Raw genomic sequence first — 14,033 nt, forward strand, 5'->3', positions numbered from 1 at the left:
CAGGTGATGTCCATGATGGATTTGTCAAACAGGTCATGAATGACCACCAGAGGGCGCTTCAGAGAGGTCAGCTACACACACACACACACACACACACACATATTTACTCATTCAGAAATATAACCTGTAATGCACTGCAGGGGTGTGTACAGAGCAGGGAGGAGAGAGGAATAAGCAAGCTTCTGTAAGCTCCAGATCGCAACGATCAACACCCCAAATTATTAAAAGGCGCTCTTCAGTAGTTTTCAGACTACATCAGGCCCACGCCTCTGTGATCTACAGTGCCAGAGAAACAGGCCATGGAATTCAGGCAGTTTAGCCGACTTTGGAGCTCTGTTTCCAGCTAAAACGACACCTCAGGCGCTGCCACAGAGCTCGTTATGTTTCAACTGATCAGTTTCAAAGTCCCGAGGTCAGAGACTCGGCTTATTCAAACGATCAAATTTTTGGAGAACCAGACCCCAGGAGCTGCCGGGTCTGGCCTCGGTGCGCTCTCCTGGGCTTGCCCTCTCTCCTCACTGTAAACACACACTACTGTACCAGTACTCAGCAGTAGCTACCATGACTAGTGCTAGTGTGAAGCTGTTATAACGTATATAATCACAGATAGCCAAAAAAAATATGCGTTTACAAGCTTTACACAGTGTGTACAGTGCTAGATGTCTGTCCTATGCATACTGTCACCGTTTCCACTTTTGGACACCAAATCGGTAACTCCATAAGAGAGCAGACTGTTTAACACACAACTGCACAAATGCGCTCTCTCTATATTTAAATAAAAATAAATTAACTACACATGCTCTGTGGTGAACAGCAGCAGAGATAATTCTTGCATAGATAGGTTGCCCTGATAAACCGCTCACGTTTTGTAAGCGAAGACATTTAGGGCTTTATCTGTTTGGTGACCACGGCACAGGAAGCTTAGGTTCATCAGAAAAAGGGTAGGGTAGAAGGTCATATTACCCAGACGGAGAGCGAGCGGTCTTTACTGCCCACAGCGCAGCAGCAGTACGGATTAGTGGGTTTAGATGAGCTGCCATTCCTCGGTTTCTTCTTAAAAATCTTAGGGTTAAACTTCTACACACACACACACACACACACACACTTTTCAATTTACTGGGTAAGGTACTACTCTTGTTCTTCAAACTTCTTGGTTCAGTTTCATCAGAAATGTTATATATGTGCATAAAGTTATATATGTGTATAAGGTTATATATATATAATAATATATAATATATAATATATATAATGTTATATATGTGTATAATGTTATATATATGCATAATGTTATATATGTGTATAATGTTATATATATAATAACATATAATATATATTATATATAATGTTATATATGTATAAATAGGGTAATTAAAATATATAACCGTTTCTCACCACTACAGTCACGGCTTTCCGATGTCCCACAAAGTCCATGTTGGTTTTCCAGCCGTCACGTTCGATGATCTGCGCCGTCGGACCAGAGTTATTCATCGCATGAGCCGAAACCAAGTACTGACCATCAGGAGACCAGCTGAGACGCAGAACATGAGTGGTTCCTCCACACTGAACACAGAGAGGACAGGTTCTCCAGTGAATACTGCTGGACAACTTACTAACAATGTACTGAGCACTGAGTACTGACCTAACTCACTGAGTACTGACCTAACTCACTGAGTACTGACCTAACTCACTGAGTACTGACCTAACTCACTGAGTACTGAGCACTGAGCACTGTCCTAACTCACTGAGTACTGAGCACTGAGCACTGACCTAACTCACTGAGTACTGAGTACTGAGCACTGACCTAACTCACTGAGTACTGAGCACTGACCTAACTCACTGAGTACTGAGCACTGAGTACTGAGCACTGACCTAACTCACTGAGTACTGAGCACTGACCAAACTCACTGAGTACTGAGCACTGACCTAACTCACTGAGTACTGAGCACTGACCTAACTCACTGAGTACTGAGCACTGAGTACTGAGCACTGACCTAACTCACTGAGTACTGAGCACTGAGTACAGACCTAACTAACTGAGTACTGACCTAACTCACTGAGTACTGAGCACTGACCTAACTCACTGAGTACTGAGCACTGACCTAACTCACTGAGTACTGAGCACTGACCTAACTCACTGAGTACTGAGCACTGACCTAACTCACTGAGTACTGAGCACTGAGTACAGACCTAACTCACTGAGTACTGACCTAACTCACTGAGTACTGACCTAACTCACTGAGTACTGAGCACTGACCTAACTCACTGAGTACTGAGTACTGAGCACTGACCTAACTCACTGAGTACTGACCACTGACCTAACTCACTGAGTACTGACCTAACTCACTGAGTACTGACCTAACTCACTGAGTACTGAGCACTGACCTAACTCACTGAGTACTGAGTACTGAATACTGACCTAACTCACTGAGTACTGACCTAACTCACTGAGTACTGAGCACTGAGCACTGTCCTAACTCACTGAGTACTGAGTACTGACCTAACTCACTGAGTACTGAGCACTGACCTAACTCACTGAGTACTGAGTAGTGAGTACTGACCTAACTCACTGAGCACTGAGTACTGAGCACTGACCTAACTCACTGAGCACTGACCTAACTCACTGAGTACTGACCTAACTCACTGAGTACTGACCTAACTCACTGAGTACTGAGTACTGAGCACTGACCTAACTCACTGAGTACTGAGTACTGACCTAACTCACTGAGCACTGAGTACTGAGCACTGACCTAACTCACTGAGCACTGACCTAACTCACTGAGTACTGACCTAACTCACTGAGTACTGAGTACTGAGCACTGACCTAACTCACTGAGTACTGACCACTGACCTAACTCACTGAGTACTGACCTAACTCACTGAGTACTGACCTAACTCACTGAGTACTGAGCACTGACCTAACTCACTGAGTACTGAGTACTGAGCACTGACCTAACTCACTGAGTACTGACCTAACTCACTGAGTACTGAGCACTGAGTACTGAGCACTGACCTAACTCACTGAGTACTGAGCACTGACCTAACTCACTGAGTACTGACCTAACTCACTGAGTACAGAGTACTGACCTAACTCACTGAGTACTGAGTACTGACCTAACTCACTGAGTACTGACCTAACTCACTGAGTACTGACCTAACTCACTGAGTACTGAGCACTGACCTAACTCACTGAGTACTGAGCACTGACCTAACTCACTGAGTACTGAGCACTGAGTACTGAGCACTGACCTAACTCACTGAGTACTGACCTAACTCACTGAGTACTGAGCACTGACCTAACTCACTGAGTACTGAGCACTGACCTAACTCACTGAGTACTGACCTAACTCACTGAGTACTGAGCACTGAGTACTGAGCACTGACCTAACTCACTGAGTACTGAGCACTGACCTAACTCACTGAGTACTGAGCACTGACCTAACTCACTGAGTACTGAGCACTGACCTAACTCACTGAGTACTGACCTAACTCACTGAGTACTGACCTAACTCACTGAGTACTGAGTACTGACCTAACTCACTGAGTACTGAGTATTGACCTAACTCACTGAGTACTGACCTAACTCACTGAGTACTGAGTACTGACCTAACTCACTGAGTACTGACCTAACTCACTGAGTACTGACCTAACTCACTGAGTACTGAGCACTGACCTAACTCACTGAGTACTGAGCACTGACCTAACTCACTGAGTACTGACCTAACTCACTGAGTACTGAGCACTGAGTACTGAGCACTGACCTAACTCACTGAGTACTGAGCACTGACCTAACTCACTGAGTACTGAGCACTGACCTAACTCACTGAGTACTGAGCACTGACCTAACTCACTGAGTACTGAGTACTGACCTAACTCACTGAGTACTGAGTACTGACCTAACTCACTGAGTACTGAGTAGTGAGCACTGACCTAACTCACTGAGTACTGACCTAACTCACTGAGCACTGAGTACTGAGCACTGACCTAACTCACTGAGCACTGACCTAACTCACTGAGTACTGACCTAACTCACTGAGTACTGAGCACTGACCTAACTCACTGAGCACTGAGTACTGAGCACTGACCTAACTCACTGAGCACTGACCTAACTCACTGAGTACTGACCTAACTCACTGAGTACTGACCTAACTCACTGAGTACTGAGCACTGAGCACTGACCTAACTCACTGAGTACTGACCACTGACCTAACTCACTGAGTACTGACCTAACTCACTGAGTACTGAGCACTGAGTACTGAGCACTGACCTAACTCACTGAGTACTGACCTAACTCACTGAGCACTGACCTAACTCACTGAGTACTGAGTACTGACCTAACTCACTGAGTACTGACCTAACTCACTGAGTACTGACCTAACTCACTGAGTACTGAGCACTGACCTAACTCACTGAGTACTGACCTAACTCACTGAGTACTGAGCACTGAGTACTGAGCACTGACCTAACTCACTGAGTACTGAGCACTGACCTAACTCACTGAGTACTGAGTACTGAGCACTGACCTAACTCACTGAGTACTGACCTAACTCGCTGAGTACTGAGCACTGAGTACTGAGCACTGACCTAACTCACTGAGTACTGAGCACTGACCTAACTCACTGAGTACTGAGCACTGACCTAACTCACTGAGTACTGACCTAACTCACTGAGTACTGAGCACTGAGTACTGAGCACTGACCTAACTCACTGAGTACTGAGCACTGACCTAACTCACTGAGTACTGAGCACTGACCTAACTCACTGAGTACTGACCTAACTCACTGAGTACTGAGCACTGACCTAACTCACTGAGTACTGAGTACTGAGCACTGACCTAACTCACTGAGTACTGAGTACTGAGCACTGACCTAACTCACTGAGTACTGAGCACTGAGTACTGAGCACTGACCTAACTCACTGAGTACTGAGCACTGAGTACAGACCTAACTAACTGAGTACTGACCTAACTCACTGAGTACTGAGCACTGACCTAACTCACTGAGTACTGAGCACTGACCTAACTCACTGAGTACTGACCTAACTCACTGAGTACTGAGCACTGAGTACTGAGCACTGACCTAACTCACTGAGTACTGAGCACTGACCTAACTCACTGAGTACTGAGCACTGACCTAACTCACTGAGTACTGACCTAACTCACTGAGTACTGAGCACTGACCTAACTCACTGAGTACTGAGTACTGAGCACTGACCTAACTCACTGAGTACTGAGTACTGAGCACTGACCTAACTCACTGAGTACTGAGCACTGAGTACTGAGCACTGACCTAACTCACTGAGTACTGAGCACTGACCTAACTCACCGAGTACTGAGCACTGACCTAACTCACTGAGTACTGAGCACTGAGTACTGAGCACTGACCTAACTCACTGAGTACTGAGCACTGAGTACAGACCTAACTAACTGAGTACTGACCTAACTCACTGAGTACTGAGCACTGACCTAACTCACTGAGTACTGAGCACTGACCTAACTCACTGAGTACTGAGCACTGAGTACTGAGCACTGACCTAACTCACTGAGTACTGAGCACTGAGTACAGACCTAACTCACTGAGTACTGACCTAACTCACTGAGTACTGAGCACTGACCTAACTCACTGAGTACTGAGTACTGAGCACTGACCTAACTCACTGAGTACTGAGTACTGAGCACTGACCTAACTCACTGAGTACTGACCACTGACCTAACTCACTGAGTACTGACCTAACTCACTGAGTACTGACCTAACTCACTGAGTACTGACCTAACTCACTGAGTACTGACCTAACTCACTGAGTACTGAGCACTGACCTAACTCACTGAGTACTGAGTACTGAATACTGACCTAACTCACTGAGTACTGACCTAACTCACTGAGTACTGAGCACTGAGCACTGTCCTAACTCACTGAGTACTGAGTACTGACCTAACTCACTGAGTACTGACCACTGACCTAACTCACTGAGTACTGACCTAACTCACTGAGTACTGAGCACTGACCTAACTCACTGAGTACTGAGCACTGACCTAACTCACTGAGTACTGAGCACTGACCTAACTCACTGAGTACTGACCTAACTCGCTGAGTACTGAGCACTGAGTACTGAGCACTGACCTAACTCACTGAGTACTGAGCACTGACCTAACTCACTGAGTACTGAGCACTGACCTAACTCACTGAGTACTGAGCACTGACCTAACTCACTGAGTACTGACCTAACTCACTGAGTACTGAGCACTGACCTAACTCACTGAGTACTGAGCACTGACCTAACTCACTGAGTACTGAGCACTGACCTAACTCACTGAGTACTGACCTAACTCACTGAGTACTGAGCACTGACCTAACTCACTGAGTACTGAGTACTGAGCACTGACCTAACTCACTGAGTACTGAGTACTGAGCACTGACCTAACTCACTGAGTACTGAGCACTGAGTACTGAGCACTGACCTAACTCACTGAGTACTGAGCACTGAGTACAGACCTAACTAACTGAGTACTGACCTAACTCACTGAGTACTGAGCACTGACCTAACTCACTGAGTACTGAGCACTGACCTAACTCACTGAGTACTGACCTAACTCACTGAGTACTGAGCACTGAGTACTGAGCACTGACCTAACTCACTGAGTACTGAGCACTGACCTAACTCACTGAGTACTGAGCACTGACCTAACTCACTGAGTACTGAGCACTGACCTAACTCACTGAGTACTGACCTAACTCACTGAGTACTGACCTAACTCACTGAGTACTGAGTACAGAGCACTGACCTAACTCACTGAGTACTGAGTACTGAGCACTGACCTAACTGACTGAGTACTGAGTACTGAGCAATGACCTAACTCACTGAGTACTGAGCACTGAGTACTGAGCACTGACCTAACTCACTGAGTACTGAGCACTGACCTAACTCACTGAGTACTGAGCACTGACCTAACTCACTGAGTACTGAGCACTGACCTAACTCACTGAGTACTGAGCACTGACCTAACTCACTGAGTACTGAGCACTGAGTACTGAGCACTGACCTAACTCACTGAGTACTGAGCACTGAGTACAGACCTAACTAACTGAGTACTGACCTAACTCACTGAGTACTGAGCACTGACCTAACTCACTGAGTACTGAGCACTGACCTAACTCACTGAGTACTGAGCACTGACCTAACTCACTGAGTACTGAGCACTGACCTAACTCACTGAGTACTGACCTAACTCGCTGAGTACTGAGCACTGAGTACTGAGCACTGACCTAACTCACTGAGTACTGAGCACTGACCTAACTGACTGAGTACTGAGCACTGACCTAACTCACTGAGTACTGAGCACTGACCTAACTCACTGAGTACTGACCTAACTCACTGAGTACTGAGCACTGACCTAACTCACTGAGTACTGAGCACTGACCTAACTCACTGAGTACTGAGCACTGACCTAACTCACTGAGTACTGACCTAACTCACTGAGTACTGAGCACTGACCTAACTCACTGAGTACTGAGTACTGAGCACTGACCTAACTCACTGAGTACTGAGTACTGAGCACTGACCTAACTCACTGAGTACTGAGCACTGAGTACTGAGCACTGACCTAACTCACTGAGTACTGAGCACTGAGTACAGACCTAACTAACTGAGTACTGACCTAACTCACTGAGTACTGAGCACTGACCTAACTCACTGAGTACTGAGCACTGACCTAACTCACTGAGTACTGACCTAACTCACTGAGTACTGAGCACTGAGTACTGAGCACTGACCTAACTCACTGAGTACTGAGCACTGACCTAACTCACTGAGTACTGAGCACTGACCTAACTCACTGAGTACTGAGCACTGACCTAACTCACTGAGTACTGACCTAACTCACTGAGTACTGAGTACAGAGCACTGACCTAACTCACTGAGTACTGAGTACTGAGCACTGACCTAACTGACTGAGTACTGAGTACTGAGCAATGACCTAACTCACTGAGTACTGAGCACTGAGTACTGAGCACTGACCTAACTCACTGAGTACTGAGCACTGACCTAACTCACTGAGTACTGAGCACTGACCTAACTCACTGAGTACTGAGCACTGACCTAACTCACTGAGTACTGAGCACTGAGTACTGAGCACTGACCTAACTCACTGAGTACTGAGCACTGAGTACAGACCTAACTAACTGAGTACTGACCTAACTCACTGAGTACTGAGCACTGACCTAACTCACTGAGTACTGAGCACTGACCTAACTCACTGAGTACTGAGCACTGACCTAACTCACTGAGTACTGAGCACTGAGTACTGAGCACTGACCTAACTCACTGAGTACTGAGCACTGAGTACAGACCTAACTCACTGAGTACTGACCTAACTCACTGAGTACTGAGCACTGACCTAACTCACTGAGTACTGAGTACTGAGCACTGACCTAACTCACTGAGTACTGAGTACTGAGCACTGACCTAACTCACTGAGTACTGACCACTGACCTAACTCACTGAGTACTGACCTAACTCACTGAGTACTGACCTAACTCACTGAGTACTGACCTAACTCACTGAGTACTGAGCACTGACCTAACTCACTGAGTACTGAGTACTGAATACTGACCTAACTCACTGAGTACTGACCTAACTCACTGAGTACTGAGCACTGAGCACTGTCCTAACTCACTGAGTACTGAGTACTGACCTAACTCACTGAGTACTGAGCACTGACCTAACTCACTGAGTACTGAGCACTGACCTAACTCACTGAGTACTGAGTAGTGAGCACTGACCTAACTCACTGAGTACTGACCTAACTCACTGAGCACTGAGCACTGTCCTAACTCACTGAGTACTGACCTAACTCACTGAGTACTGAGCACTGACCTAACTCACTGAGTACTGAGTAGTGAGCACTGACCTAACTCACTGAGTACTGACCTAACTCACTGAGTACTGAGTACTGAGCACTGACCTAACTCACTGAGCACTGACCTAACTCACTGAGTACTGACCTAACTCACTGAGTACTGAGTACTGACCTAACTCACTGAGTACTGAGTACTGAGCACTGACCTAACTCACTGAGTACTGACCTAACTCGCTGAGTACTGAGCACTGAGCACTGACCTAACTCACTGAGTACTGAGCACTGACCTAACTCACTGAGTACTGACCTAACTCACTGAGTACTGACCTAACTCACTGAGTACTGACCTAACTCACTGAGTACTGAGTACTGACCTAACTCACTGAGTACTGAGTACTGAGCACTGACCTAACTCACTGAGTACTGACCTAACTCGCTGAGTACTGAGCACTGAGCACTGAGTACTGAGCACTGACCTAACTCACTGAGTACTGAGCACTGACCTAACTCACTGAGCACTGACCTAACTCACTGAGTACTGACCTAACTCACTGAGTACTGAGTACTGACCTAACTCACTGAGTACTGACCTAACTCACTGAGTACTGACCTAACTCACTGAGTACTGAGCACTGACCTAACTCACTGAGTACTGAGTACTGAGCACTGACCTAACTCACTGAGTACTGAGCACTGAGTACTGAGCACTGACCTAACTCACTGAGTACTGAGCACTGACCTAACTCACTGAGTACTGAGCACTGACCTAACTCACTGAGTACTGAGCACTGACCTAACTCACTGAGTACTGAGCACTGAGTACTGAGCACTGACCTAACTCACTGAGTACTGAGCACTGAGTACAGACCTAACTCACTGAGTACTGACCTAACTCACTGAGTACTGAGCACTGACCTAACTCACTGAGTACTGAGCACTGAGTACTGAGCACTGACCTAACTCACTGAGTACTGAGCACTGACCTAACTCACTGAGTACTGAGCACTGACCTAACTCACTGAGCACTGACCTAACTCACTGAGTACTGAGCACTGAGTACTGAGCACTGACCTAACTCACTGAGTACTGAGCACTGAGTACAGAGCACTGACCTAACTCACTGAGTACTGAGCACTGACCTAACTCACTGAGCACTGACCTAACTCACTGAGCACTGAGTACTGAGCACTGACCAAACTCACTGAGTACTGAGCACTGAGTACTGAGCACTGACCTAACTCACTGAGCACTGACCTAACTCACTGAGTACTGAGCACTGACCTAACTCACTGAGTACTGACCTAACTCACTGAGCACTGACCTAACTCACTGAGTACTAAGCACTGAGTACTGAGCACTGACCTAACTCACTGAGTACTGACCTAACTCACTGAGTACTGAGCACTGACCTAACTCACTGAGTACTGAGTACTGACCTAACTCACTGAGTACTGACCTAACTCACTGAGTACTGACCTAACTCACTGAGTACTGACCTAACTCACTGAGTACAGAGCACTGAGTACTGAGCACTGACCTAACTCACTGAGTACTGAGCACTGACCTAACTCACTGAGTACTGACCTAACTCACTGAGTACTGAGCACTGAATACTGACCTAACTCACTGAGTACTGACCTAACTCACTGAGTACTGAGCACTGAGTACTGATCACTGACCTAACTCACTGAGTACTGAGCACTGACCTAACTCACTGAGTACTGAGCACTGACCTAACTCACTGAGTACTGAGTACTGAGCACTGACCTAACTCACTGAGTACTGAGCACTGAGTACTGACCTAACTCACTGAGTACTGACCTAACTCACTGAGTACTGAGCACTGAGTACTGACCTAACTCACTGAGTACTGAGCACTGGCCTAACTCACTGAGTACTGAGCACTGACCTAACTCACTGAGTACTGAGTACTGAGCACTGACCTAACTCACTGAGTACTGACCTAACTCACTGAGTACTGAGCACTGAGTACTGAGCACTGACCTAACTCACTGAGTACTGAGCACTGACCTAACTCACTGAGTACTGAGCACTGACCTAACTCACTGAGTACTGAGCACTGACCTAACTCACTGAGTACTGAGCACTGAGTACTGAGCACTGACCTAACTCACTGAGTACTGAGCACTGAGTACTGAGCACTGACCTAACTCACTGAGTACTGAGGACTGAGTACTGAGCACTGACCTAACTCACTGAGTACTGACCTAACTCACTGAGTACTGAGCACTGACCTAACTCACTGAGTACTGACCTAACTCACTGAGTACAGAGCACTGAGTACTGAGCACTGACCTAACTCACTGAGTACTGAGCACTGACCTAACTCACTGAGCACTGACCTAACTCACTGAGTACTAAGCACTGAGTACTGAGCACTGACCTAACTCACTGAGTACTGACCTAACTCACTGAGTACTGAGCACTGACCTAACTCACTGAGTACTGAGCACTGACCTAACTCACTGAGCACTAAGCACTGAGTACTGAGCACTGACCTAACTCACTGAGTACTGAGCACTGAGTACTGAGCACTGACCTAACTCACTGAGTACTGAGCACTGACCTAACTCACTGAGTACTGAGCACTGACCTAACTCACTGAGTACTGAGCACTGACCTAACTCACTGAGCACTGAGCACTGACCTAACTCACTGAGCACTGACCTAACTCACTGAGTACTGAGCACTGAGTACTGAGCACTGACCTAACTCACTGAGTACTGAGCACTGAGTACAGAGCACTGACCTAACTCACTGAGTACTGAGCACTGACCTAACTCACTGAGCACTGACCTAACTCACTGAGCACTGAGTACTGAGCACTGACCTAACTCACTGAGTACTGAGCACTGACCTAACTCACTGAGCACTGACCTAACTCACTGAGTACTGAGCACTGACCTAACTTACTGAATACTGACCTAACTCACTGAATACTGACCTAACTCACTGAGCACTGACCTAACTCACTGAGCACTGACCTAACTCACTGACCACTGACCTAACTCACTGACCACTGACCTAACTCACTGAGTACTAAGCACTGAGTACTGAGCACTGACCTAACTCACTGAGTACTGACCTAACTCAATGAGTACTGAGCACTGACCTAACTCACTGAGTACTGACCTAACTCACTGAGTACAGAGCACTGAGTACTGAGCACTGACCTAACTCACTGAGTACTGAGCACTGACCTAACTCACTGAGCACTGACCTAACTCACTGAGTACTAAGCACTGAGTACTGAGCACTGACCTAACTCACTGAGTACTGACCTAACTCACTGAGTACTGAGCACTGACCTAACTCACTGAGTACTGAGTACTGACCTAACTCACTGAGTACTGAGCACTGACCTAACTCGCTGAGTACTGAGCACTGAGCACTGAGTACTGAGCACTGACCTAACTCACTGAGTACTGAGCACTGACCTAACTCACTGAGCACTGACCTAAATCACTGAGTACTGACCTAACTCACTGAGTACTGAGTACTGACCTAACTCACTGAGTACAGAGCACTGAGCACTGACCTAACTCACTGAGTACTGACCTAACTCACTGAGTACTGACCTAACTCACTGAGTACTGAGCACTGACCTAACTCACTGAGTACTGTGCACTGACCTAACTCACTGAGTACTGTGCACTGACCTAACTCACTGAGTACTGTGCACTGACCTAACTCACTGAGTACTGACCTAACTCACTGAGTACTGAGTACTGACCTAACTCACTGAGTACTGACCTAACTCACTGAGTACTGAGTACTGACCTAACTCACTGAGTACTGAGTACTGACCTAACTCACTGAGTACTGACCTAACTCACTGAGTACTGACCTAACTCACTGAGTACTGACCTAACTCACTGAGTACTGAGTACAGAGCACTGACCTAACTCACTGAGTACTGACCTAACTCACTGAGTACTGAGTACTGACCTAACTCACTGAGTACTGAGTACTGACCTAACTCACTGAGTACTGACCTAACTCACTGAGTACTGAGTACAGAGCACTGACCTAACTCACTGAGTACTGAGTACAGAGTACTGACCTAACTCGCTGAGTACTGAGCACTGAGCACTGAGTACTGAGCACTGACCTAACTCACTGAGCACTGACCTAACTCACTGAGTACTGACCTAACTCACTGAGTACTGAGTACTGACCTAACTCACTGAGTACTGAGCACTGACCTAACTCACTGAGCACTGACCTAACTCACTGAGTACTGAGCACTGACCTAACTCACTGAGTACTGAGCAATGACCTAACTCACTGAGTACTGACCTAACTCACTGAGTACTGAGTACTGACCTAACTCACTGAGTACAGAGCACTGACCTAACTCACTGAGTACAGAGCACTGAGCACTGACCTAACTCACTGAGTACTGACCTAACTCACTGAGTACTGACCTAACTCACTGAGTACAGAGCACTGACCTAACTCACTGAGTACAGAGTACTGACCTAACTCACTGAGTACAGAGTACTGACCTAACTCACTGAGTACTGTGCACTGACCTAACTCACTGAGTACTGAGCACTGACCTAACTCACTGAGCACTGAGCACTGACCTAACTCACTGAGCACTGACCTAACTCACTGAGTACTGAGCAATGACCTAACTCACTGAGTACTGACCTAACTCACTGAGTACTGAGTACTGACCTAACTCACTGAGTACAGAGCACTGAGCACTGACCTAACTCACTGAGTACTGACCTAACTCACTGAGTACTGACCTAACTCACTGAGTACTGAGCACTGACCTAACTCACTGAGTACAGAGTACTGACCTAACTCACTGAGTACTGTGCACTGACCTAACTCACTGAGTACTGTGCACTGACCTAACTCACTGAGTACTGTGCACTGACCTAACTCACTGAGTACTGTGCACTGACCTAACTCACTGAGTACTGACCTAACTCACTGAGTACTGAGTACTGACCTAACTCACTGAGTACTGAGTACTGACCTAACTCACTGAGTACTGACCTAACTCACTGAGTACTGACCTAACTCACTGAGTACTGACCTAACTCACTGAGTACTGAGTACAGAGCACTGACCTAACTCACTGAGTACTGAGCACTGAGCACTGACCTAACTCACTTAGTACTGACCTAACTCACTGAGTACTGAG

At 46.6% G+C, this 14,033-nt stretch overlaps 1 protein-coding gene across 1 annotated transcript in view; it reads right to left on the reverse strand.

Annotated features, from left to right (window-relative positions):
- Positions 1-14,033, reverse strand: part of LOC113525104 (protein HIRA) — a 45,517-nt gene that overhangs the window by 13,268 nt on the left and 18,216 nt on the right. The window contains exons 8-10 of the mRNA XM_034299179.2: positions 1,393-1,560; positions 964-1,077; positions 1-71 (exon numbers count right to left, since the gene is read on the reverse strand). Coding sequence (XP_034155070.2) covers positions 1-71; positions 964-1,077; positions 1,393-1,560 — 353 coding nt within the window. The remainder of the gene's footprint in view (positions 72-963; positions 1,078-1,392; positions 1,561-14,033) is intronic.

Source organism: Pangasianodon hypophthalmus, chromosome 24 (assembly GCF_027358585.1).
Source record: "Pangasianodon hypophthalmus isolate fPanHyp1 chromosome 24, fPanHyp1.pri, whole genome shotgun sequence".
NCBI classification, from domain to species: Eukaryota; Metazoa; Chordata; class Actinopteri; order Siluriformes; family Pangasiidae; genus Pangasianodon; species Pangasianodon hypophthalmus.